Source organism: Trichomycterus rosablanca, chromosome 2 (assembly GCF_030014385.1).
Source record: "Trichomycterus rosablanca isolate fTriRos1 chromosome 2, fTriRos1.hap1, whole genome shotgun sequence".
NCBI classification, from domain to species: Eukaryota; Metazoa; Chordata; class Actinopteri; order Siluriformes; family Trichomycteridae; genus Trichomycterus; species Trichomycterus rosablanca.
This window is the reverse complement of record NC_085989.1, coordinates 48,342,542-48,369,244: the sequence shown is the minus strand read 5'-3', so window position 1 is coordinate 48,369,244 and position 26,703 is coordinate 48,342,542. Positions and strand designations below refer to the sequence as shown.

Here is a 26,703-nt window from a genome sequence, read left to right as displayed (position 1 = left end):
TAAAAATAATTCTAATTTATTTATAAAAGTGCAATTGCATTTACAAACATTTCAAAATAAATCAGAGCTAAATTATTCTTATTCTTATTATTAAATATTATAACAGTACCGCTCCAGTCACCCCTAGTGTCTAACGAAACACACATATTCTAGTGTAACAATAATTTTGACCAGTCTGTAGGAATTTGTCCCTTATCTTGATCTCTCCTCATCGTTCACATATGGATTTTCGAGCAGGTAGTGATACCTCTTAAAATTGTCCAGCACATATTTCGGAGCGAACATGTGGTCCCTGCGGCTCGCTGGCGGATAGTTCGCTACCGTCCCGTCGAACCAGCCGCCGGTCCGTATCAAGTTCTCGATGTAGCTCAGTTTGCGCTTCTCCTCGTAGTCGCCCCAGCGAGGAAAGTCGCCGTTTTGCGCGGAGACGAGTTTAAAATGAATCCCCTCCGGCCGGAAGCACCAGGAGCAGTGCCAGCCGGCGAAGTGGACCGGGCTCCCGATGGACCACTGCATCAGAACCTGCCCCGTGCTGTTTTGGTACTCCCTGAACCCCGGCATGGTGTAGTATTCCCGGCGGCGGAGCAGGATCCCGTCCACCTTGTAGACGGCCAGCAGCATGGCCACGGTGCAGCCGGATAGGATGTCCAGCGTCCCCGGCTGCCTCCAGAAAAAGCCGTACAGGGACTTGCGCATGTGGATGCCGAATGGCTCGGTCCAGCCGTCATAGAGTTTGATGAAAAGCAGTCCGTCCCACAGCGGGATTTCATCTGCGTCGTTCAAAACGAACACGTCGTCCGGTCTCAGACCCCAAACACGCAGCAGTCCGTTTTTGGTCAGGAAGGTGCGCAGGTAATCGTCCACGATCCACCCGTTTGAATAAGCGCCCGTGGGGAAGTGGTCGAGCAGTACGTACAGGATCTTGTGCTTCACGTAGTCGAAGGTCCCATTCAGGAGGAGGTGCAGGAAGTTGAGGGGTTTGGGTTTGCCGTAGGCGGTGTAGTTGGACTCGCAGACCAGGAAGAGATCCACAACGTGCGCTAGTTCATGAAACCTGGCGTGCAGCAGGTCAAACTCGTGATTGATGTTGATGGCGTTGATGATCCGCCGCGGAACTCTCCGGGGTTTCAGGTGGGACTTGGTGGGGAGATCCGAGTGCTGCACTACTGTAGGAACACCGCAGTGAGGGCCGTGCCAACCTTGCCGGCAGACGCATTTCTCTCGGTTTGTGTGGTTGGTAAACGTAGCGTTGGGTTGATCCGATGACTTTTCCGCCCCCCTACGGAGACACAGCGAGCCATCTTTGGTGTAGAAGAAGTGAGGAGCGGGATCGTCCTGTAGGACAAACGCTCGCTCGTGAAGTTGCTTGTTCGGTCTCGGCTTCCATTTATCAGGCTCCTGGTGAGACGAAGAAACGTTAATAACACGTCCAAATCGTGATATGAATATCAACTTGGGGTCTGTCTGAAAACCTAGCGAGCTGCCTACTCCCTACTCCCTACCTGACGAGCTCCCTCAGTAGAGAGGGTTCTAATAACACATGGAGCTCATAGGGCAGATTATTTAGACGCACTACTTAGACGGCGATACTAAGCTAACACAGTTAGCCTCAGGCTATTCAAATGATTGGCTACAGCTGGTGACCCTTTGGCTAGTTTGACTGCACCCAGTCAAGTACACAGACCACTCATCTTCTAATCAAGAGACTTAGACTGTTAAGAAACAGCTCTGCCATAGACGTGTCACTATCCACAGTCAAGTGAGCTTCACAGGCAAGCCAATTTCTTACAGACTGCTGCTTTTTGTTGTGTAATTGGCAACAATTTCCATCAAGCTTAAAGGTGTTGATTTTTTACTTATCCATACTTTTTCCAACTAATTTCTTTATATTCCCACATTTTTATTTATTTTCACATTTATCTATATTTATTTATTCATTTATATATAATTTATTTATGTATTTTTTATTTATATTCCCACATTTTTATTTATTTTCACATTTATCTATATTTATTTATTCATTTATTTATTTATTTATTTATTTATTCATTTATATATTATTTATTTATGCATTTATTTATTTATTATTTATTTATGTATTTATTTATTTATATTCCCACATTTTTATTTATTTTCACATGTATCTATATTTATTTGTTTATTCATTTATATATTATTTATTTATGTATTTATTTATTTATATTCCCATATTTTATTTATTTTCACATTTATCTTTATTTATTTATTTATATACTATTTATTTACATACTCACACTTTATATTTATTTATTTATTATTTATATATATACCCACACTTTTATTTATTTACACAGTTATCTATATTTATTGACATATTATTTCAGTGCACTCAATGAGCCATATTTATATGGACGCAGAGATTTCAGCAGCTATCGTTAATTTAAGTTAGTAACACAGAACGAGGAGGCCGAGCCACAAAGTTGAAACACATTATAGAAGGTTCAACCACAACACATATAATAAGTGCATAAAGCAGATTTTTCTGAAAACCTATAAAACATTAATAATAAAATACTGACGTCCCAGCGTCGATTTAACCTGAACATCCCGAATGATGAACGTACCTTCTTTTCGTACATCCTCTGCCTTATTATGTCCTCCGTGTTTATGTAGTCCTTATCTTTAGGTCGAGGGGCGTCACGGGAGGGGGACACGACCAGTTTGTCCTTCCAGAAGAAGCTGTTGAGGACGGCTAGGCGGGTTCTGTAGGTGGACAGGCGGCGCAGCAGAGCGACGACGGAGTACAGGAGGGAGAAGATGCAAAGCCCGGCCGAACAGATCAGGAACAGCCGATGTCTTCTGACCTTCATCCTGAGACAGAGACAGTCAGAGATGGTCAGAGACGGTCAGAGACGGTCAGAGACAAATGAGAAAACCCGTACGTACCTAAAATAGCATACTTTTTTTTTTTTTACCTCTCCAGCCTGGCTGGTTATTTTAGTAAGAGAAAAGTTTACATCTCGGCGTTTACTGACCGCAGACATCAGCGCCGGACACTCAGCTCTTACTTGTAGCGGCTAATCTAATAAGGCCCTGCCCTGCACTATGACACTGTCTTACACGGCTGCACTCTCACGCTATTGGAGTCTAGCATTACAACCATAACATCACTCAGACGTTCATCTTCTTCTCTAGTTACAGCTCCTCGCTTTCCCTCCCTGAGATCCCGGGACCGACAGGGTTCCTCAGTATTTAACGTCATGAACTCGTCGGTCAGAACGATCAGCTTAACAAACCACAATCAGACCGGGAGGAAGAGGAATGAAGAAAGAATCAGACATGAGATAGAATTTCCTGAAGGGGAAAAACCTCAATTCTGCTCTGAATTCACAGCTACAGGCGCTGGGTAAGAGAGAGTGACCCACGCCAAGTGAACCGGTGCAGTACAATTCAGGAGTAGAGATCAGGTTTAAAGAATGAAAGTCTTTCTCAGGATTTAGTTCTAGCAGCCTGGACTTTCTTACTTTTAAAGCAACAAAACTGAAAAGAAATTGTTCCAATAATTATCTATATTTAACCTGCATTATTTATTTATTTATTTGTTATATACCCACACTTAATTATTTTCACGTTTTTTATATTTATAATTTATTTATAGACCCACATTTTATTTTTTACATTTATTTTATTTGTTTATTATTTATTCATGCATTTATTTATGTACATCACCTTTTATATATTCACATTTATCAATATTTATTCATTTAAGTATTTATTTATATATTATTTATTTATATACCCACCCCAATTTTTTTTATATTTATTATTTATTTATATGCCAACATTTATTTTTACATTTATCCTTATTTATTGATATATTATATACCCACCCCTAATTATTTTACATTTTTTTAATAATTATAATTTATTTACTATTCATTTTTATTTACCTTCACATCCTTATTTATTTATGTATTATTGAAATACCCACACTCTATTTTCATATTTGTCTATATTTATTTATAATTTATTCATGCATTTATTTATATACCCACATTTTTATTTATCTTTACATTTATCCTTATTTACTTATACACTATCTATTTATATACCCACCCCTAATTATTTTACATTTTCTTATATTTGTTATATAAATATATATATATATATATATATATATATATATATATATATACAGTGTATCACAAAAGTGAGTACACCCCTCACATTTCTGCAGATATTTAAGTATATCTTTTCATGGGACAACACTGACAAAATGACACTTTGACACAATGAAAAGTAGTCTGTGTGCAGCTTATATAACAGTGTAAATTTATTCTTCCCTCAAAATAACTCAATATACAGCCATTAATGTCTAAACCACCGGCAACAAAAGTGAGTACACCCCTTAGTGAAAGTTCCTGAAGTGTCAATATTTTGTGTGGCCACCATTTTTTCCCAGAACTGCCTTAACTCTCCTGGGCATGGAGTTTACCAGAGCTTCACAGGTTGCCACTGGAATGCTTTTCCACTCCTCCATGACGACATCACGGAGCTGGCGGATATTCGAGACTTTGCGCTCCTCCACCTTCCGCTTGAGGATGCCCCAAAGATGTTCCATTGGGTTTAGGTCTGGAGACATGCTTGGCCAGTCCATCACCTTTACCCTCAGCCTCTTCAATAAAGCAGTGGTCGTCTTAGAGGTGTGTTTGGGGTCATTATCATGCTGGAACACTGCCCTGCGACCCAGTTTCCGGAGGGAGGGGATCATGCTCTGCTTCAGTATTTCACAGTACATATTGGAGTTCATGTGTCCCTCAATGAAATGTAACTCCCCAACACCTGCTGCACTCATGCAGCCCCAGACCATGGCATTCCCACCACCATGCTTGACTGTAGGCATGACACACTTATCTTTGTACTCCTCACCTGATTGCTGCCACACATGCTTGAGACCATCTGAACCAAACAAATTAATCTTGGTCTCATCAGACCATAGGACATGGTTCCAGTAATCCATGTCCTTTGTTGACATGTCTTCAGCAAACTGTTTGCGGGCTTTCTTGTGTAGAGACTTCAGAAGAGGCTTCCTTCTGGGGTGACAGCCATGCAGACCAATTTGATGTAGTGTGCGGCGTATGGTCTGAGCACTGACAGGCTGACCCCCCACCTTTTCAATCTCTGCAGCAATGCTGACAGCACTCCTGCGCCTATCTTTCAAAGACAGCAGTTGGATGTGACGCTGAGCACGTGCACTCAGCTTCTTTGGACGACCAACGCGAGGTCTGTTCTGAGTGGACCCTGCTCTTTTAAAACGCTGGATGATCTTGGCCACTGTGCTGCAGCTCAGTTTCAGGGTGTTGGCAATCTTCTTGTAGCCTTGGCCATCTTCATGTAGCGCAACAATTCGTCTTTTAAGATCCTCAGAGAGTTCTTTGCCATGAGGTGTCATGTTGGAACTTTCAGTGACCAGTATGAGAGAGTGTGAGAGCTGTACTACTAAATTGAACACACCTGCTCCCTATGCACACCTGAGACCTAGTAACACTAACAAATCACATGACATTTTGGAGGGAAAATGACAAGCAGTGCTCAATTTGGACATTTAGGGGTGTAGTCTCTTAGGGGTGTACTCACTTTTGTTGCCGGTGGTTTAGACATTAATGGCTGTATATTGGGTTATTTTGAGGGAAGAATAAATTTACACTGTTATATAAGCTGCACACAGACTACTTTTCATTGTGTCAAAGTGTCATTTTGTCAGTGTTGTCCCATGAAAAGATATACTTAAATATCTGCAGAAATGTGAGGGGTGTACTCACTTTTGTGATACACTGTATATACCCACACTATTATTTATTTTCACATTTATCTATATTTATTCATTTATGTATTTATTTACATATTATTTATTTATATACCCACCCCTACCTAATTATGTTACAATTTTTTATATTTATTATTTACTACATATATATATATATATACTACATTTTATTTTTCATATTTATCCTTATTTATTTATGTATTATTTAAATACCCACACTTTATTTTCACATTTATTCATATTTATTAATTTGATGTTTATTATTTATTTTTATACCAGCACTTTAAATTATTTTTACATTTATCCCTATTCATTTATTTATTTATTCATTTATTATTTTTTCATTTATTTATTTATATACCCACATTTTTATTTATCTTCAAATTTTCTCTCATTTATTTATTATTTATTCATTTATTTATTTATTTATATACCCACATTTTTATCTTCACATTTGTAATTATTCATTTATTATTTATTCATTTACTTATTTATATACACTCATTTGTATTTACTTTTACGTTTATCAATATTTATTCCTTTATGTATTTATTTATATATTATTTATTTACATACCCACAATTATATATTTTTGTATTTATGTATTTATTTATATTTGTTTTATTTATAAAGCCACACTTTTATTTATTTGTACACTTATTTATGTTCATTTATTAACAGATCTTTCCCACCACATTTATTTTTTAAATAATTTATTTCTATTAAAAATATTTTTTGTTTTTGTTAATATTTGTATTCATTTATTGACACACCTGCTTCACTATTTAATGTTTTTATTGATATATTCATATTCGGGTGCTCAGGTGGCATAGCGATGAAGAGTGTTAGCCCAGTACCACTGTGATCCGGGGGTCAGGGTTTCGAATCTTAGCGGTTGGCTGAAACAGCCTAGCTATTGGGAGGTACACTTGTCAGTGCCGACCCCAAGCCTGGAAAGAAATAGGAGGGTAGCATAATGAACCAGATCTACCGTGGCTACTTCTAAGTACGAAAGCAGCCAAACAAAGAGAAAATGATTTCCACTTCATTCTACTGTGTAAGCTGGATTTGCTTATTCTTGCTTTGTGGATTTTTCTGTACCAGGAATGAAAACACTACTATAAACCAAACTTCACTTCCTATAAACCGATGTTTACTCTGCTCTACCTCTGACTTGGATAATGATCAATCACATCACGAGCTGAGTCAGGTGTGTAGGAGCAGCTGAATTATAAAATCAGTATAAACAGGACCTGATTTTGTAAACAGGCACCTCAGTAACTCGATAACCAGTGGTCAGAAGGACAAGGTTCAGGTCCCACCACTGCCAAGTTGCTACTGTGCCAGCATGAGCAGAGATCTAAACCCTGATTTGGATCGAGACTCTGGAGAGCTGCATGTTAGAGGGTTTAGTTAAACACAGAGGGGGAAACAAACGGGACACGATGTCCTTGAGTCTGATTATTTCCATCGAAGCACATGATGAGTCCATCTGAAACTGTCCCTGACCAGCCTGAATTTACAAATAAACCACACTCGTGCACCTTTATACAAATTAAATAATTAATGACAATTTATTTACATTTGAAAAGAACTCGCACCGCACTGAATGCTGGGATTGCCTTCAGCGCTGAGGAAGCGTCAGATGCTCCCTCGTTATTCAGTCAGATTATCACTCAGAATTAAGGCGCCTCAGTAGGAGCATTTTAAGGAATCTAAGAATTTAGACACGCCCTCTTCCCTGGAATGAAGGATGACATAAAATGCATCTATTTAGAGAGAGAGAGTTTTTCTAGACAGACCCTATGAGACGTCTAGTAAATATGAAATTCATGTCGTCTTTTTCCCCAAAGATTATTGTTTTACTGGAATTTACACTGGTAATATGAGCCAGTTTTAAGGCGCATTCACATGAAGAACGACAGCGGCTGTAGGTCGCTCAGGTGGCGCAGCGGTAAAAACACATGCTGGAACCAGAGCTGGGATCTCAAATACATCGTATCGAATCTCAGCTCTGCCTGCCGGCTAAGCGATTGGCCTGTTGTTCAGATATGGGCGGGATTAAGCCGGATGGGGTCTCTCTCTCTCAGACTAGTGCGATTACGACCTCTGCTGGCTGATTGATGGCGCCTGCACAGAGATGAGAAAAGAGTGCTCTCAGGGTGTGTCTCTCCGTACACAGTGCTGAGCTGCACTGCCCTCGTCAAAGTGTAGGTGACGATGCATACGGCTGCTGCCCACGTGTCGGAGGGGGCGTGGGTTAGCTTCGTTCTCCTCAATCAGAGCGGGAATTGGCATTGGTGGAGAGGAAGCATGGCGCAATCGGGCAATTAGATGCACTAAAAATAGAGAAAAAGGGGAGAAAATGCATAAATAAAATATATTTAAAAAAAGAACAACAATGGCTATGCCATTGTTCCCTATTCCCATGTTTCCTTGACAAAGACACCAGTGTTCCATGTATTCTTTGTGCAATACATGGAATTCCCATTGCTATTTAATTTGTAAAGTGTCGTTTATTTATAAATTCAGGCTCGTCAGGGACAGTTTAACCGTTTTCGATACACGGAGGGAGACGATAGCTGACATACTAGCGGGTTGTGTCGCCTCAGCCAGTCAGTTTGAATGGCCTGAGGCTAACTGTGTTAGCCTAGTAAGCTAAACTGTGGTGACTATGGTAAGTAGTGCCTCTAAATAATCTGCCTTAGAAGTTGGATGTCTTATTAGAGTCCTCTGTACTGAAGCATCTGATCAGGTAGGTATTAGGCAGCAAGGCAGCTCACTAGGTTTTGTAATCAAGCTCTAATGGACCTGTGTGTGTGTGTGTGTGCGTGTTGTGTATGCTTCTGTCCATGTGTTCATCTGTCAAAAGACGAATTAAGACATGGGTACAATGGTGCTTTTCTTCGAAAGGTCCTTCCCACTCCCCAATTCTCAAATGTCTCGGTCCACACCACACAAAAGCTGCCTTCGTCACACACACACACACTATGATGTGCTGTGTGCTGTTGTTTTGTAGTAAAGGTTTGTCCGTCACACAGTTTCCACTGTCCGGGGACAAGAAGGGAGGCAGGTCACTGGACGAGTGGTCGAAATCCCAGGGACCACCATATAAATGCCTACATAAATAGGCCTGCACTCAATAATAACAACATGAAACAGTGGTCTCTGCCAAGGTCAAAAAGGAAACCCAAACGGTCATCCTTTTATATTCTCACTGTGCATTATTTTACTCTTAGTTGTATCCAATTCCCAGGTTATATCTCTCCTCCACCTCTGCAGACCCAAAGCCTGGCCGAGGAGGGTACCTGAGGTGTGCCCGCTCCGGCATCGTGTGCAACCGGCCACTTCTTTTCACCCGGGATCAGTATCACACACTGAGAGTCACGCACTGCTCTCCATTGTTCACTGTTTTTGTGCAGCGCCTCGACCAGCCAGCAGAGGCCGCAGTTGCAGCACAAATAAGGAACCTCCTTTGATCCTCTCACCCTCAGACACAGCCAATCATCTTTTTGTGACAGGAAATGTAGTCAAATGTAATCCAACTTGCTGTGTATAAAAGCTTCACTTCTTTTCTTCTTATATTTAAAGCTTGCATGACTGTGGACAGTCGGACCTGGACCAAAGTTTTAGCAGTTTCTCATTCATGCCAGACTGTTTTCTGAGTGGTCCTTGGAATTCATCTGATCATCCAGACAGATTTTCTTCATCTTTATCTTTTCTTCAAGCATTAGGTGACAGTTTTGGGTTTTCGTATAGACCTTGGCAAAGAGACCAGTGTTCCACGCAGCAGAAACCCTTAAAATCCCAAAACTGGGACGAAATGCCACGTCCCTTTTGACTTGCGCTGTAATTGAGAGCCCTGGTAACAGAATTGCCTCTTATTCTCTCACATTCCGCACTTTAAAACAGCCAGGGTGTGGCATTACCACACACACACACACACACACACACACAGAATAATAAAACCAGTCATTGTGTCAAAGATTGTCACAAAGTGACTTTTACAGCTTTAGTTCTAAGCTAACATTGGCGCAGCAGGTACAACACCAAATCAGAAAAAGTTGGGACAGTGTGAACAATGAAAATAAAATAAAAACACAGAGTTTCTTACATTTACTTTGACTTTTATTTGATTGTAGACAGGATGAACCTGAGATATTTCATGTTTGGTCTGGTCAACTTCATTTCATATGTTAATAAACATCCATTCCTACATTTCTGGCCTGCAACACATTCCAAAAAAAGTTGGGACGGGGGCAATTTAGGGCTAGTAATGAGGTGAAAAAACTAAATAATTATGTGATTCCATAATCAGGTAATTGTGACCATAACTGGTTCCAAAAGCAGTGTCCACAAAAGGCACTGAGGAGCAAAGATGGGCAGAGGATCTCCAGTTTGTCAACAAATCTCTACAGTGCATGATATTATTAAAAGATTCAAGGAATCTGGAGGAATTTCAGTCCATAAAGGGCAAGATGTCAAAAGAACCGTGTCAAAAAGGGACTGGCAACATTACAAAGTGGTAAATGCTTTACCGTCCCAACTTTTTTGGAATATGTTGCAGGTCTGAAATGCAGGAATTAATGTTTATTAACACATAAAATGTTAAATATTTTGGGTTCATTCTGTCTGCAATCAAATTCTGCAACAAAGTCAAAGTAACCCTCCTTTTTTCGGGTTTGGGATTGTAGATCCACAGCTGCAGGGACCTGGGTTTGAACCTTACCCCCTGTCGCAGGGTCTCTGGTTTCTTCCTACTCCTCAAAATCATGCCAGTAGGTATAATGGCAGCTGCTATAAACAGTTGCTTGCCCAAGAGACAAGCTTAAAGTGAGAAGTGTGGGTGGCACGCTGCCTTGGATGTATTCGTGTCTCCTACTTGGTGTGGCGGTTTGGTACTGGGATCCAACAGTGGGCACTTGGTACTGGGATCTAACAATGGCAGCTTGGTACTGGGATCCAACAGTGGCAGCTTGGTACTGGGATCCAACAGTGACAGCCTGGTACTGCGATCCAACAGTGACAGTTGGTACTGGGATCCAACAGTGACAGCTTGGTACTGGGATCCAACAGTGACAGCTTGGTACTGGGGTACTGGGGTCCAACAGAGGCATCTTTACTGTAAAATATGGACCTGGCAACCTTGTCCAACTGCAGGTGCTTTAGTGCATTTCCGTTTATTGCGTTCATCAGACACCTTTATCCAAAGCAACTTGCAACTGTGACCGGATCTGATCCGAGCACATGCGGGTCCGGGGCTGCACTCTAGCGACCCACTAGGGCAACTTGGCGGTAGTAGGTAGGGCTCGAACCTGCAACCTATCGATCACCAGTCCAGTATTTTAACCACTGAGCTACCGCTGATTTACATCTGGTTTTGGGAGGCGATGGTATTTAGCAGACGCCTTTACCCAAAGTGACTTACAGCACTGTGACAGTATATTGTCTAGGCAATTGAGGGTTAGGGGCCTTGCTCAGGGGCCCAGTAGTGGCAACCTGGCTCTGGTGGGCAAACTGGCTCTCTCAATAAAAGTATTCGGACACCTTAAACTACATCATGTACCTTTTTTGGTATTTAGCAGATGCCTACAGATACAGTCTGAGCAATTGAGGGTTAGGGGCTTGCTCAAGAGCCCAACAACAGCAACCTGGCAGTGGTGGGGCTTGAACCAAAGACCTTCTGATTACTAGGCCACGGCTTGCCCCAACAGTCCATTCCTGAATACATCACCCCTACAGTGATGGGTTCCAGGGGTTCTGATACACTACTGTGATCATTTGTGAGCCAGGCTTTCTTTTAATAGGCACTAAATTGGCATCAATTCCCACAGACACTTTACAAAAACCAAATATCACCAAATTCATATTAATGCAGATTGTTTGGGAATGGGATGTCCAGCAGATTTAGGGGGCGGAAAAGTGAACTAGCCAAAAAAACTGATGAATCATGGGTAACCTGTTCTCCCTGTCCTAACATAAAGGTGCCCAGGTAGGTAGTGCATTAATCATAGTGAACATGTTAGTCTCACCCTCTCTCACTTTTCCTCTGCCTCGATGATGTTTCATCATCACATCGTTGCAACATCCTGCTCGGCGTGTTGATTTAGCAACAGGTTGGCACACAGCATGCCAGCTTTTTAACTCCTTCAGGCCCCCTTAAATCCATTCCACCTTTAGCAGATCTGAGTGCTTTCTGTAAGGATTTAGTTTGGTTTCAGCAATTAAGGTGCCTCGGTATTTAGACACGCCTTCTTCTCGGGGGTGTAGGATGATGTAAGATGCGCCTGTGTAGAGAGAGAGCTAGGTTTTCGGTATGATCCGGCTGTTACAACATGTTGGTCATGAGGGTTTGGGATTTGTTTTTAATTGTCCTGGTTTCGTAGTTTTAAGTCCTTGAACTTAAAACTCAAACACGAGTGTTTACTGTTCCAGATAAAGTTTATGTTCTCTATAAAACTTTAACTCTGGTTTAGGACGTTCTTTCACTTTTATTGCATTTAGCAGACTTATAATTATGACTGAATACAGTCGGAGCAATCGAGGGTTAAGGGCCTTGCTCAGGGGTCCAACAGTGGCAACTGAAGGCAGTTGGGCAGTTGTAGCCTAGTGGTTAAGGTATTGGTCTAGTAATCAGAAGGTTGCCGGTTCAAGCCTCACAACTTAAGTTGAAGTTGAGTTTGAAAGTTAAGTCGCTTTAGATAAAAGCGTCTGCTAAATGCTGAAAATGTAAATGTAAATGAAGGCTGAACCATCAACCTTCAGATCAGCTATTACTGACCTGAGTGCTGGAGTCTGGGATTTTAAGGTCTATCTAGTCAAATCATGTGACTGCTCTATCATCACTTTGGGATGGTTGGCTGCACAGATGGGTCAGCTTTCTCCAAAGCCCTCTGTCTCACCCCTGACAACGTAATCCAGTTTATTCTTGGTCTTCATTGTCCTTCTACATGTCCTGTCACTTTCTACCTAACATTTTGGGTTTTTCTTGTTGTGTTGTGTATGTTTATTTATGCTTCCCACACCCTGTCCATGCCTCGGTCAAGGACTTGCGCCTGTTCCAATAACTTGTGGAAGGACGAGGAAGACCAGGATAAGCTGGATTGCATAATCAGGGGTGAAAAAGTGATGACTGATCAGCCATAAAATTAAAACCTCCTCCTTGTTTCTACACTCACTGTCCATTTTATCAGCTCCACTTACCATATAGAAGCACTTTGTAGTTCTCTACTAATTATTGATTCTCTACATGCTTTGTTAGCCCCTTTCATGCTGTACTTCAATGGTCAGGACCCCCACAGGACCACTACAGAGCAAGTATTATTTAGGTGGTGGATCATTCTCAACACTGCAGTGACGCTGACATGGTGGTGGTGTGTTAGTGTGTGTTGTGCTGGTATGAGTGGATCAGACACAGCAGCGCTGATGGAGTTTTTAAACACCTCACTGTCACTGCTGGACTGAGAATCGTCCACCAACCAAAAATATATTCAGCCAACAGCTCCCTGTAGGCAGCGTCCTGTGACCACTGATGAAGGTCTAGAAGATGACCAACTCAAACAGCAGCAATAGATGAGCGATCGTCTCTGACTTTACATCTACAAGGTGGACCAACTAGGTAGGAGTGTCTAATAGAGTGGACAGGGTATTTAAAAATCCACTCATACCGGCACAACACACACTAACACACCACCATCATGTCAGTATCACTGCAGTGCTGAGAATGATCCACCACCTAAATAATACCGGCTCTGTGGTGGTCCTGTGGGGGTCCTGACCATTGAAGAACATGGTGAAAGCAGGCTAAAAAAGGATGTAGAGAAACAGATGGACTACAGTCAGTAATTGTAGAATTAGTGGAGCTGATAAAATGGACAGTGAGTGTAGAAACAAGGAGATGGTTTTAATGTTATGGCTGATTGGTGTAACATGGAAGACCACTTTCTCCTGGTCAGAGTAGTGGTGGTCCGATTCACCTAGAAAACAATGGCCGCTACGGGCTACCATAGACACGGCTTTGGCCCCCAGCCATTTTCCTGAATGTGTCAACTGTTTTTGTCTTTGTACTGGGTTTGTATAATGACGGGTCCAAATAATTTGGAAATTATTACTGTTTTTATTTACATTTTCTTTTCTACTGTCCCAATTTTTTTTGAATTGGAGTTAAGTGCAGTAACAGAGCACTGATGCAGTTAAAATACTAGACTGTTGATTAGAAAGTAAGTTTAGGTCTCAATACTGACCAAGCTGCCACTGTTGGACCCTTGAGCAAAGCTCTAAACCCTCAGTTATTTGTTATTAGCCCTTCTTTACTGTCAGATTCTGTCCTTACAAGTCTTAAAAGTGCTTTTTCCTGTTCTTCAAGGTTCATAAAACTCTATAAATAATAAATGTGTGGCACAGCAGAACAACCCTGTTTGTACAAGATCTCTGTGGTTATAAAGTCTGTTTACTCGTCGTTCTCAGGCTGGGGTTTGCAGATGTACAGAATCAGACTTGTATCGACTTGAACATGAAACCACCGATAACACCACGACTGATAACCCAGCTGAGGCTGTGCAGAGGCTTACACATGTTCACATGGTTTACTGTAGTAAACGTAAATGTTTACCACTGTTCCTTCCTTGGACCACTTTTGATAGGAACTGACCACTGCAGACCGGGAACACCCCAGAAGAGCTGCAGTTTTGGAGATGCTCTGACCCAGTCGTCTAGCCATCACAATTTGGCCCTCGTCAAACTCACTCAGATCCTCACGCTTGCTCATTTTTCCTGCTTCTAACATCAACTCTGAGGATAAAATGTTCACTTGCTGCCTAATATATCCCCCCCACTAACAGGTGCCGTGATGAAGAGATAATCAGTGTTATTCACTTCACCTGTCAGTGCTCATAATGTTATGCCTAGTCGGTGTATATTAAGTAGTTTACACAGTAATCACAATATATTAATATTGGTTAAGAACTTGAGCCTAAACACAAGATTCAGACTCCAGGCTCTTACCAGTGACTGACTCTCTTTATTTAAAGTCAAAACTCACTGTGGTTTGCATGATGGTCGATTCAATACGCTTGTTTTTTTGACCAGTATCCTGTTTGTGGCTTCGAGACGCTTCTGACCTTCATACCCAGTTCGTTCTCTTTAAGAAAATACAGCATCACGGCTCTACATTTGCATTGCCACTGATGAGTCTTCATTTGAATGTCCTACGCTGTTGTTTATTTTTGACCCATGAAGCATTTCAGCTTGAGTTGTAAATGTTTTGGGCTGGGTCAGAAAACCCTAGAACTAAAAGGCTCTAAACCAAACAAAAAAATCAAGTACAAACCCTATTTCAGGAAGAGTTGGGCCGTTTTGTAAAACACAATAAAGAAGAATCTGTAATGTGTTAAATCTCTTAAATCTTTATTTAACTGATAAATTCCAATGTTTTCACTGATCAACTTCATTGTATTTTGTAAAGCGGAACACATTTAGAATTCAATGCCTGAAACACATTCCAAAAAAGTTGGGACAGGGGCATGTTTCCCCCTGTGATCCATCAGCGTTCCTATTAATGAGACATTTTAATATTTTGGGAACTGAGGAGACTTATTGTTACAGTTTTGTGAGTGGAAACAAGATTTCTGAGAACAGAGAATGTCTGTTTTTCCAAAAACAAGCTGAACCAGGGCCTTGTCTGACCACAGCCCATGTTTCTACTGTCTTTCGGTTCATCTGAGATAAGCTCAGGCCCAGAGAACTTGGCATTTTTTCTGTATAGAATAGTTTCAGGTTGCATTTCTTCATGCAGCAGTCGACCGTGTTAAGTAACAATGGTTTTCTGAAGTGCTCCCAACACAATGTGGCTATATTTATCCAGTGGTGTATAGTAACAAAGTAATAATACTTCGTTACAGTACTTAAGTAGTTTTTTGGAGTATCTGTACTTTACTGGAGTATAACAAATATCGTTAACTTTCACTTTTACTTTACTACATTTCCTAAAGAAATTGTGTACTTTTACTCCGATACATTTGACGTATGTAAATTCGTTACTCGTTACTACAAAATAAAATAACAAGAATTTTTTAGCTTTAGATGTGAGATGTGTGACAGACTGCAGCAGGTTTGGCGAATCTGCGCTTGTAAATTAGATCTGTGGTTAAACACATTATTGCGCATGTGCAAACAAACAGATTGAAGCGCATCGTTCACCCATAGACACGCAAATATGGACATTTCAGAATCTCCCCGTCCAACACACTGATGTAAATTAAGAATGATTAACAAAGTAAATCCAGAGCATCATTGTTTATTATTATTATTATTATTATTAGCATTAACATTGTTCAGATATCTAGCTAATATTTTCGATTACATTTGAACCACAAATAAAACGTTTCATTAAATGAGTTTGTAATTACTTCAGTGCAGACGTGTCCAATATTTATAAAAACTCACCTGCAGACAAATATTTCCTCAGATAACTTCTGTATTACACTGACAGAGGAAAGATTCATGGTGTTGAGGAACATGCTCGTCTTTAACCCTTTAATGCTCTCAACAAGAACTCAACTTATTATGGATGATTTTTCAGCTGATGACTTCTAGTTGACACATAAGTTAGAAATGGTGTTTTCTTAAAGTAAGAATAGCAATATTTTTTGAGTTTACCACGTCAATCAGGGAGTACATACGGCCCAAAAAGATTATTTAAATACAGCTTATTTTCCCCATATATTTTGATTTAAACTAATGGTTGAGCAGATCATTAAAGTGCTAAAAGTGCCACGTTTTGTTAAAATTTAGCTGCAAATTAATTCTGCCAAAATTCAGTTGTTTTTTTGGTTATTGGGATATATACAGTATCTATGACTTGAATGTACAACCTAAATAAAAAAATGTGACAGTATAAAAAATGTAAATAAAAAAGATAAAGTGTATTTTACATTTACATCGACTCTTTTTTCATCTTATATGGACCCAAAATATTTCGTGTTTTGTCTGGTCAACTTCATTACAATTCTTAACATACATAAACATAAGCATTTTAAGCCCACAACGCATTCTTAAAAAGTTGGAACGGGACAATTTAGTCCTCGTAATAAGGCTAAATAAGGTTAAATAATGACATGATTTCAAATAGGTGATGTGAACAGCTGATTATAATCATGAATGGGCACAAATCATGTTCAGATGGAAGGAAGAAAAAGGTTGTTAAGGTGGTTTACAGGCTTAAAAGAACAATCTTCATATTTTTTAAAAATGACTCTGAATTCAGTTTATACTAACAGCATTTACTTTTACTTCTACTTTTAATACTTAAGTACATTTAATATCAAATTACTTTTGATACTTAAGTACATTAAACAGCAGATACTTTTAGACTTTTACTCAAGTAATATTCTAAAAGGTGACTTTTACTTCTATCAAAGTAAATTTCTAAGAGTAAGATACTTGTACTTTTACTCAAGTATGGATTTCAGGTACTTTATACACCACTGTATTTATCACAGTATCATAGTAGCATCCACAGTGGTATCCGGCTCGCCCTATGCAGACTGAAATGTCTCCGGATTTCCAGATAATCTTTTCACAATATTATGTACAGTAGACGGTGAAAGACCTAAATTATTTGCACATTGAGAAATGTCCTTTTTTGAACTGACTGACAAGTGTCTCATAAAGTTTGGAACACAGTGGTGAGCAACAACCCATCATTGCTTATACAGACTGATCCTGTAGGTGGATCCTCCTTTTATACCCAATTATGATTCCCTCACCTGTTACCTATTCACCTGATTATTGTGAAACGCTGTAACTTCTATATTCTATAAACTTTTTACTCTAATTTTGCCCTGTCCCAACTTTTTAGGAGTGTGTTGCAGGTATTAAATTCTAAATGTGTTTATATTTACAAATTATAATGAAGCTGATCAGTGAAAACATTGTAAATATTTTATTTCTACTTTTATAAGTTAAATAAAGATTCAAGAGAATGAACACATCACAGATTCTTGTTTTTTTTAGTGTTTTAAAAAACGGCCCAACTTTTTTGGAAATGGGGTACTTTTAGATTTACGGCATTTATCAGACACTTTTATCCAAAGCAACTTATACTGTAATTATGACTGAACACAATTTAAGCAATTGAGGGTTAAGGGTCGTGTTCAGAGGTCCCAACACTGGCAAATTGGTGGTGGTGGGGCTTGAACCAGGGACCTTCCGATCACTAATCCAGTAGCTTAACCACTGAGCTCCTGGTGGTTTGTATTAACCACCACATTTTAATAAGTGGTTGAGGACACTTTGCAGCTGATGCTTCCTTAGCGCTGAAGGAAATCCCAGCATTCAGTGCGGCATTACTTTTCTCACAAAAATAGACAGATATGGAGCAACCAACGGAGTTCTGTTCAAATATAAATAAATTCTCATTGATGTTTAATCTGTATTAAGGTAGGGCCGCTCAGGTGGCGCAGCGGTAAAAACACATGGTGGAACCAGAGCTGGGATCTCGAATACATCGTATCGAATCTCAGCTCTGCCTGCCGGCTAAGGCTGAGCGGCCATACGAACAACGATTGGCCTGTTGTTCAGATATGGGCGGGCCTAAGTTGGATGGGGTCTCATAACTGGTGCAATTATGACCTCTGCTGGCTGATTGATGGCGCCTGTACAGAGATGAGAAAAGAGTACTCTCAGGGTGTGTCTCTCCGTACACAATGCTGAGCTGCACTGCACTCGTCAAAGTGTAGGTGATAAGATGAATACGGCATGCTGCCCACGTGTCGGAGGGGGCGTGGGTTAACTTCGTTCTCCTCAATCAGAGCAGGGATCGGCATTGGTGGAGAGGAAGCATGATGCAATCGGGCAATTGGACGCGCTTAAAGGGAGAAAAAGTGGAGAAAATGCATAAAGAATACATATATACCTGTATATATATATATATATATATATATACAGTACAGGCCAAAAGTTTGGACACACCAGTCAAAAGTTTGGACACACCTTCTCTTCAATGTTTTTTCTTGATTATTTTTATTTTCTACATTGTAGATTAATACTGAAGACATCCAAACTATGAAGAATTATGTAGTGAACCAAAAAGTGTTAAACAAACCAGAATATGTTTTATATTTTACCAACTCTACCTCTGCACAACCCAACTGATGGTCTCAAACACATTAAAAAAGCAACAAATTCCAAAAATTCACTCTAGACAAGGTGCAAACATTCATTGAAAACCATTCCAGGTGGATACCTAATAAAGCTGGTTGAGAAAATTTCAAAGAGTGTTCTACTTTGAAGAATCTAAAATATAAAACATATTCTGGTTTGTTTAACACTTTTTTGTTTACTACATAATTCCATATGTGTTCCTTCATAGTTTGGATGTCTTTAGTATTAATCTACAATGTAGAAAATTAAGAAAAACCACAGGAATGAGAAGGTGTGTCCAACCTAAGCTAAAACCGCGGTGACGTAATCCGCGTAATCTCTGTACAATTAATTAATTATGAGTTCCATGTCTTATTAGAATCCTCTCTAGTGAGGCAGTCAGTGCAACCACTTCCACCAGTTACTCAAGAGTGACCGTTGGTGTCCCGGCCGCCCTCTTACCCAATTCTGCCCACTAGGCAGTTGCCCAAGTTTATAAGGACACTGACCTAGACAGTATGGTTGCATACCTGAGTTTGACCTGTGGACACACTTTACTATATTGATAAACATCACAAAGAAAAAACTGGTTTGAAAGCTTGAATATTTGCACACCAGGAAATGTTTCCAAATAACCCCCATTCTGTACAAGCTTCAGTGTTTTCAGATCACAGCCCGGGTTCACCTACGTACCATCATAACATTCACGTCTTTCAACATGCACCTAAAAAGCCTCTTCTCCAAGTTCTGCTCTGATGTTGGGTTTTCTTTTTATTATTTGTGTTCTGATAACTGTAAGTGTCCTTAAGCTTGGGAAATTTGCTGTATAAAGGTGAAAGACGAATAGGGTGTTCCAAGTACCAAAAAAATAAAATGGTTAAATTGTATAATTTTTTTATTTAATATTGTGCACAAATGTGTCACCTATGTAAATATGTATTTTTTTTCTCAGCATTTTGTTTATTTGATAATTTTAGTGTTGTTGACACACAACAAGGGCACAAAAATGTCATTCAGTGCAACGACTAATTTATGACAAAATACACAAGGAACAATCTTAGCCATTTCAAATGTATAAGTTTAGTATATCTCTTACAAAAGATTTAAAACCTCAGAAGAAACTGTACGTACTCTGTTTTGAATTTTCTGTGCATTGTTTGTACTCTAATGCGTCTTGGGATTTTGTTTATTTGTATACAAGATGGTTTTGCTACACATTCTATTCTATTTGAAACCCAATCAAACTCTGTTTTCTTTGAAGCAGGCCTGGATTCTCTTGCATTCACATGAAAAAATATACAGTTGTGCTCAAAAGTTTACATACCCTGGTAGAATTTGTGATTTTTTGGCCATTTCTCTGAGAATATGAATGATAATACAAAAAAAAATGTCTTTTATTCATGGTTAGTGGTTGGCTGAAGACATTTATTATCAAACAATTGTGTTTGACTTTTTTAAATCAAAATGACAACAGAAACTACCCAAATGACCCTGATCAAAAGTTTACATACCCTGGAAGTTTTGGCATGATAACATACACACAAATTGACACAGACATGTTTAAATGGCTACTAAAGGTAACCATCTTTACCTGTTATCTGTTTGCTTGTAATTCGTGTGTGTGCATAAAAAGTCAGTAAGTTTATGGGCTCCTGACAGACCCCTGCATGTTTCATCCAGTGCTGCCACTGATGTTGTTGGATTACAAGCTTGGGGAAAGCAAAATAATTATCAAAGGATCCGCAGGAGAAGATAGTTGAACTTTATAAAACAGGAAAAGGATATAAAAAGATATTCAAGGAATTGAGAATGCCAATCAGCAGTGTTTAAACTCTAATTAAGAAGTGGGAAATGAGGGATTCTGTTGAAACCAAGCCAAGATCAGGTAGACCAACAAAAATTTCAGCCAAAACTGCCAGGAAAATTGTTCAGGATGCAAAGAAAAACCCACAAATAACATCAGCTGACATACAGAACTCTCTGAAAAAAAGTGGTGTAGCTGCACAATAAGGAGGCACATGAAGAAAAATGGGCTGCATGTTCGAGTCGCCAGAAGAAAGTTGTTACTACACCAATGCCACAAAGCAGCCTGCTTACAATATGCCAAACAGCACAGAGACAACCCTTAACATTTCTGGAACAGTTATTGAACTTTTTGGCCACAACCATAAATGCTTCATTTGGAGAGGAGTCAGCAAAGTCTATGATGAAAAGTGCACCATCCCTACTGTGAAACACAGAGGTGGATCGCTGATGTTTTGGGGATGTGTGAGCTACACAGGCACAGGGAACTTGGTCAAAATTGATGGCAAGATGAATGCAGTATTTTATCAGAAAATATTGGAGGAAAACTTGCACTCATCAGCCCTGAAGTTGCGCATGGGACACACTTGGATGCTCCTACATGACAATGATTCAAAACACAAGGCCAAGTCGACCTGTCATTGGCTATGGCAGAAAAAAGTGAAGGTTCTGGAGTGGCCTTCTAAGTCTCCTGACCTCAATATCATTGAGCAACTTTGGGGAGATCTCAAACGTGCAGTTCATGCAAGACAGCCCAAGAATTTACAGGAACTGGAGGCATTTTGCCAAGAAGTATGTGCAGCTTTACCATCTGAGAAAATGAAGGGCCTCATCCACAACTACCACAAAGACTTCAAGCTGTCATTGATGTTAAAGGAGGCAAATACAGGGTATTAAGAACTAGGGTATGTAAACTTTTGATCAGGGTCATTTGTGTAGTTTCTGTTGTCATTATGATTTAAAAAAGGCAAACACAATTGTTTGATAATAAATGTCTTCACCCAACCACTAACCATGAATAAAAGACATTTTTTTTGTATTATCATTCATATTCTCAGAGAAATGGCCAAAAAATCACAAATTCTGCCAGGGTATGTAAACTTTTGAGCACAACTGTATATAATAATTACTTATTACAGTTATTTTAAGCAAATGTTTTTGTTGCACTGTATGACGATTTTATGTTGCACTGAATGACATACTCCAAATTATCCTGTTACATCAGAATATTCATGACTTAATTTGTTTTTAAGTTCTTTATTGATTAAAGTAGCAGTAGTAGAATGAAAATATGCCACACCAGTGGCAAGTATGTGTTATAATATTACTACTATCATGAAAAAAGTAAGGCAATGAAAAACATAGCTAATGAAGCCATCATAACAACTTGTAAGGCACCAGAACAGTGTGGACGTGTGGAATTTGTGTCATAACACGTGAAAAAGTTGCTGCAGTAAATCTAAATTCATTCAGCCGTGAAAACCATTTGAAGTCGCATTTTATTTTATGAACTGAACAAATGTTTTCCAGTCTTTTGTTGTTAACCTTGAGGTTCTTGCTGTACATGGCTTTGGTTCTGCGATTATGATTTTGACATCAGACTTAAGGTAGTACATTTCATCAGGTGGATTTGGCCACACAAAGGAATTTTCTGTTTCAATTTTGTAGCATGCAGCTAACTTGCACCTTATCTCCTACAGACAGCAGTACCTGCCCAACGAATGGCAGGTCATCGTACTTGACAATAACAAAATCTCAGGGACCACTTCATCAAAAACATAATTATTAATATTCATTGTAATTACTGCTCTTATTAAGGAAGACTAGAATGGAAAAAAAGTGGTTCTAATATTTAAAAATAATTTTAAAACATTATAAAGTCAGTATAATGTCATTGTCAATTTAGTGCAACAGCGAAATTCTGTTGCACTGAATGACTGTTGCTGTACTGAATGACAGAAATTTTACTTTAGCACATTTTACAGTTATCCCAGTGGTCAGCAAAAGCTAACATCGACCTTAGCTCAAAGACATTTCTACACATATTCACATTTAAATGTTAATAACCTTGTTTGTTTACAAGATTAACCATAATATTACGTTTTCTGTGTTGTACTGAATGACACTCAGTTTTGTTCTTTAATGTACTGTGTCAGTAAAAAGACATTTTTATCAAATAATGTTAAAATGCATTGACCTCGTGTGTGTGCTGAAGGGTCCCCAGGTGTCTTCTTTTGTTGTTATAATTGGTCACATAACTGCAGTACCATGATAAAATATTAAAATAAGGCTTTTTATTAACATTGTACTGAATGACAACTGAAGATTGGGAAAATGGGGACTGGAAGTGTCCTGAATATTATTATTAAAAAACACATCTGATTGAATATTATTTAATATGTCACACATGACATTTGTACAATTATGCCAAAGCAGTAAATTTTAAGTTTTACTTAAGATGAATTAGTTTTTTCTTAATGTTTTATTACTTAAAGAGGTAGGGGGACCGTTGCACTGAATGACATTTTGGGGGTTTCAAGGGTTATTTTTTCAAAAATCATACATTTTCCGTAAAAGTTACTTTAGGTTTCAGTAAAGATGTACAAATGGAGTAGATTGAAGGTATATCCACTTATATTAATATAATATGTATATTATTTATCAAGTGGGGACACTAAAAAGTTACGTCTCGTCTTTGACCCATAAATAAATGATATTAGGGCTGTGAAGTGTACAAACTCATAAGTTTGAACCTCAGCTGAGCCACCGACTCAGCAGACCGACGTTTACACAAATACAAACAGCCGTGTTTGAGAGAGGCAAGGTTGGACGGGGTTTCTGTCCACTGCTGCTGCATCCGGATGCTTAAGTTGTCACTGAGGGGGGAATCTACCTGCGGATGAGGGATTGGACCAGGGAATTTGGATTTTCTGCCATTCATGGGTCAAAATTATGGGTGTGTGTGGGCGGGAAGTTTCTCTGCATGCTTTGTTAGCCCCCTTTCACCCTGTTCTTCAGTGGTCAGGACCCCCACAGGACCACCACAGATAGGGTTGGGCGGTATGACGATATTACCGTATACCGCGGTATTCAAAAATGGTGACGGTATTCAAAAATGGTGACGGTATTCAAAAATGGTGACTGTATTTTTTAAATGTGAAGCACCAAATTTCTGCTTCAGGTTTACCTTGAAAACTGAGACTTTAGGACATGCGTGCATCCACAGTGAGGGAGGGGTGGGAGGGGTAGGCGGTTGGAGCTCGCTGATTGGCTGTAAGGTGTGTAAGCTGATAACACAGACGAGTGAAGAGCCACTGGCTAGTGTTAGCTGTGAGCTAACAAGCAGAAACTGAGTAACAGCTCGTCTTTTAATTTTTCAAAATCAACATTTTTTATCAGTTCAACCGGAAAATAACACAAGCGCGTGCATGCGCGGACATGTACTTATTTACTAAATATATCTTCAGTGTAAATCGAGCACAAGTGTTGAGAAAAAGGAGCAAACAGTGATAATAACTTTATGCCCAATCTGCTGTTCTGACTCGTGTCTGCCATAGATTTTCCTGCCTATGTAAGAACTATTTTTTCCTAAATAAAAGCGCTATATTAAGAAAAAAGAACGTCTCACCTGTCGTGTAATGTGAATTATAAAATATATTGTCTGGTGTGTAGGGAAGAGATCGGATTTGTACCGTTTCTGTGCTCGTGTTTTGCACCGAGCTTGTGTAACATTTAAAGTAGCGTTCTCGTTAACCACTCAAATGTTTGGACTTTGAATTATTTTAACATTATTTTACATCACCGTTATCACAACATGAACATTTACATTCATATTTTTTGTTACGGTATAGAACTTAATTCTGGATTACAGGCAGAACTAATCGTACACGTTCGTACACTTTTAAGAAATATCTGTAACTATAAAGTAAGCAGTTAACTTTTGAAATATATTGAAGTGTTTAGCTGCTATTATTCTGTTTTGTGTGGGCAGTGAGAGATTACAATGCCAAAATGTTATGTGTTAATGTTTGTGGTATAGTGTAATTGATACACGTGCATTTATACTTAAGCATATTTATTATAGATCAGATAAGATAAGCAATGTTTGACGTTCAGATTGTTAAATCTTTTTATAATAAATCATTGAAATATTGTAATAACACTCAAGTGTGTACACTGTAAAGTTTGTCCGCGACCCCCCCCCCAGAATAGTCCACCAACCAAAAATATCCATCCAACAGCACCCCGTGGGCAGCGTCCTGTGACCGCTGATGAAGGTCTAGAAGATGACCGACTCAAACAGCAGCAATAGATGAGCGATCGTCTCTGACTTTACATCTACAAGGTGAACCAACTAGGTAGGAGTGTCTGATAGAGTGGACAGTGAGTGGACACAGTATTTAAAAACTCCAGCAGCGCTGCTGTGTCTGATCCGCTCATACCAGCACAACACACACTAACACACCACCACCATGTCAGTGTGTCACTGCAGTGCTGAGAAGGATCCACCACCTAAATAATACCTGCTCTGTGGTGGTCCTGTGGGGGTCCTGACCATTGAAGCACAGCATGAAAGGGGGTAACAAAGCATGCAGAGAAACAGATGGACTACAGTCAGTAATTGTAGAACTACAAAGTGCTTCTATATGGTAAGTGGAGCTGATAACATGGACAGTGAGTGTAGAAACAAGAAGGTGGTTTTAATGTTATGGCTTATGAGTGTATATAGATTTGAGCAATTGAGGCCCAACAGTGACAACCTGGCAGTAGTGAGGCATGAACCTGCAACCTTCTGATTACTAGTCCAGTACCTTAAACAGCTACCACTGAGTTACTTATAAAACGTTACTCTATGTACAATAACCGCGATTTTATCAGAATGAAGCTTGTTACTAACAAACACAAGATCCACAACAGTAACGAATCACCGCACCACCCACACCAGCTGGACCTGCAGTAACGTAGGTGATCGTGAGTAAACAGGGATGTAATGTAATACATGAATGTCGGTGGTAACAGTTCAAGTTCAGTCATTTCTTCACTTTCACTAAAGTTTCAATCCACCAGCAGATTAAAGCGACACTGAGCTGAGAGAGTGTGTGTGTGTGTGTGTCTGTGTCTGTGTGTGTGTGTGTGTGTGCTGAAGGTTCGGTTCAAGTTAAAGTGAGTGTGTTGAGTGTAGGTGCCGCAGATCTTACCTGGTCAGCCTAATTCTCAGCCTCCGCATGTCTCCCTCAAAACTGTCCTCATTACCTGCACCGGTAACACTGCACTGCTGCTGCTGCACCCGGACACACACACACACACACACACACACACACACACACACACACTGACATGAAACTGTGGCGTGAAACTGGGAGGAGAAAAACTTTCTACTCTTCACACCCACTAACTGTGTGTGTGTGTGTGTGTGTGTGTGTGATATGAGTTGGACTAACTGCTGCTGAAAGATACTTCGTGAGTTAGAAACAACCACACACACACACACACACACACACACACACACACACACACACACACACACACACACACACACACACACACACACACACACACACAGAGAGAGAGAGAGAGAGAGAGACACACACAAAGAAAAGATCATAATGCAATAAATTTTGTTTTACACTTTGGTTACATTCATGACAGGACATGTAGTTGCTGGTTACACCAGATCTACTAGTTTCAGTTTTTAATATCAAACACAGTCACGGACAATTTAGTGTCTATAATAGAGTGGACAGTGAGTGGACACGGTATTTAAAAACTCCAGCAGCGCTGCTGTGTCTGATCCACTCATACCAGCACAACACACACTAACACACCACCACCATGTCAGTGTCACAGCAGTGCTGAGAATGATCCACCACCCAAATAATACCTGCTCTGTGGGGGTCCTGACCATTGAAGAACAGGGTGAAAGGGGGCTAACAAAGCATGCAGAGAAACAGATG

At 39.7% G+C, this 26,703-nt stretch overlaps 1 protein-coding gene across 2 annotated transcripts; it reads right to left on the bottom strand.

Annotated features, from left to right (window-relative positions):
• LOC134334517 (beta-1,4-mannosyl-glycoprotein 4-beta-N-acetylglucosaminyltransferase-like) lies at positions 1-26,049 on the bottom strand. 2 transcript variants are annotated; one of them, XM_063016872.1, is made up of 3 exons: positions 25,948-26,049; positions 2,604-2,850; positions 1-1,398 (listed from the first exon to the last, which is right to left on the bottom strand). In XM_063016872.1, exons 1-3 carry the CDS (start codon positions 25,974-25,976, stop codon positions 193-195), a joined length of 1,482 nt encoding a protein of 493 aa, XP_062872942.1. In that variant the 5' UTR covers positions 25,977-26,049; the 3' UTR covers positions 1-192. The 2 variants fall into 2 exon arrangements, with proteins under 2 accessions (XP_062872942.1, XP_062872934.1); XM_063016864.1 differs by lacking the exon at positions 25,948-26,049 and adding an exon at positions 11,839-12,040.
• Positions 26,050-26,703: the final 654 nt, after the last annotated feature.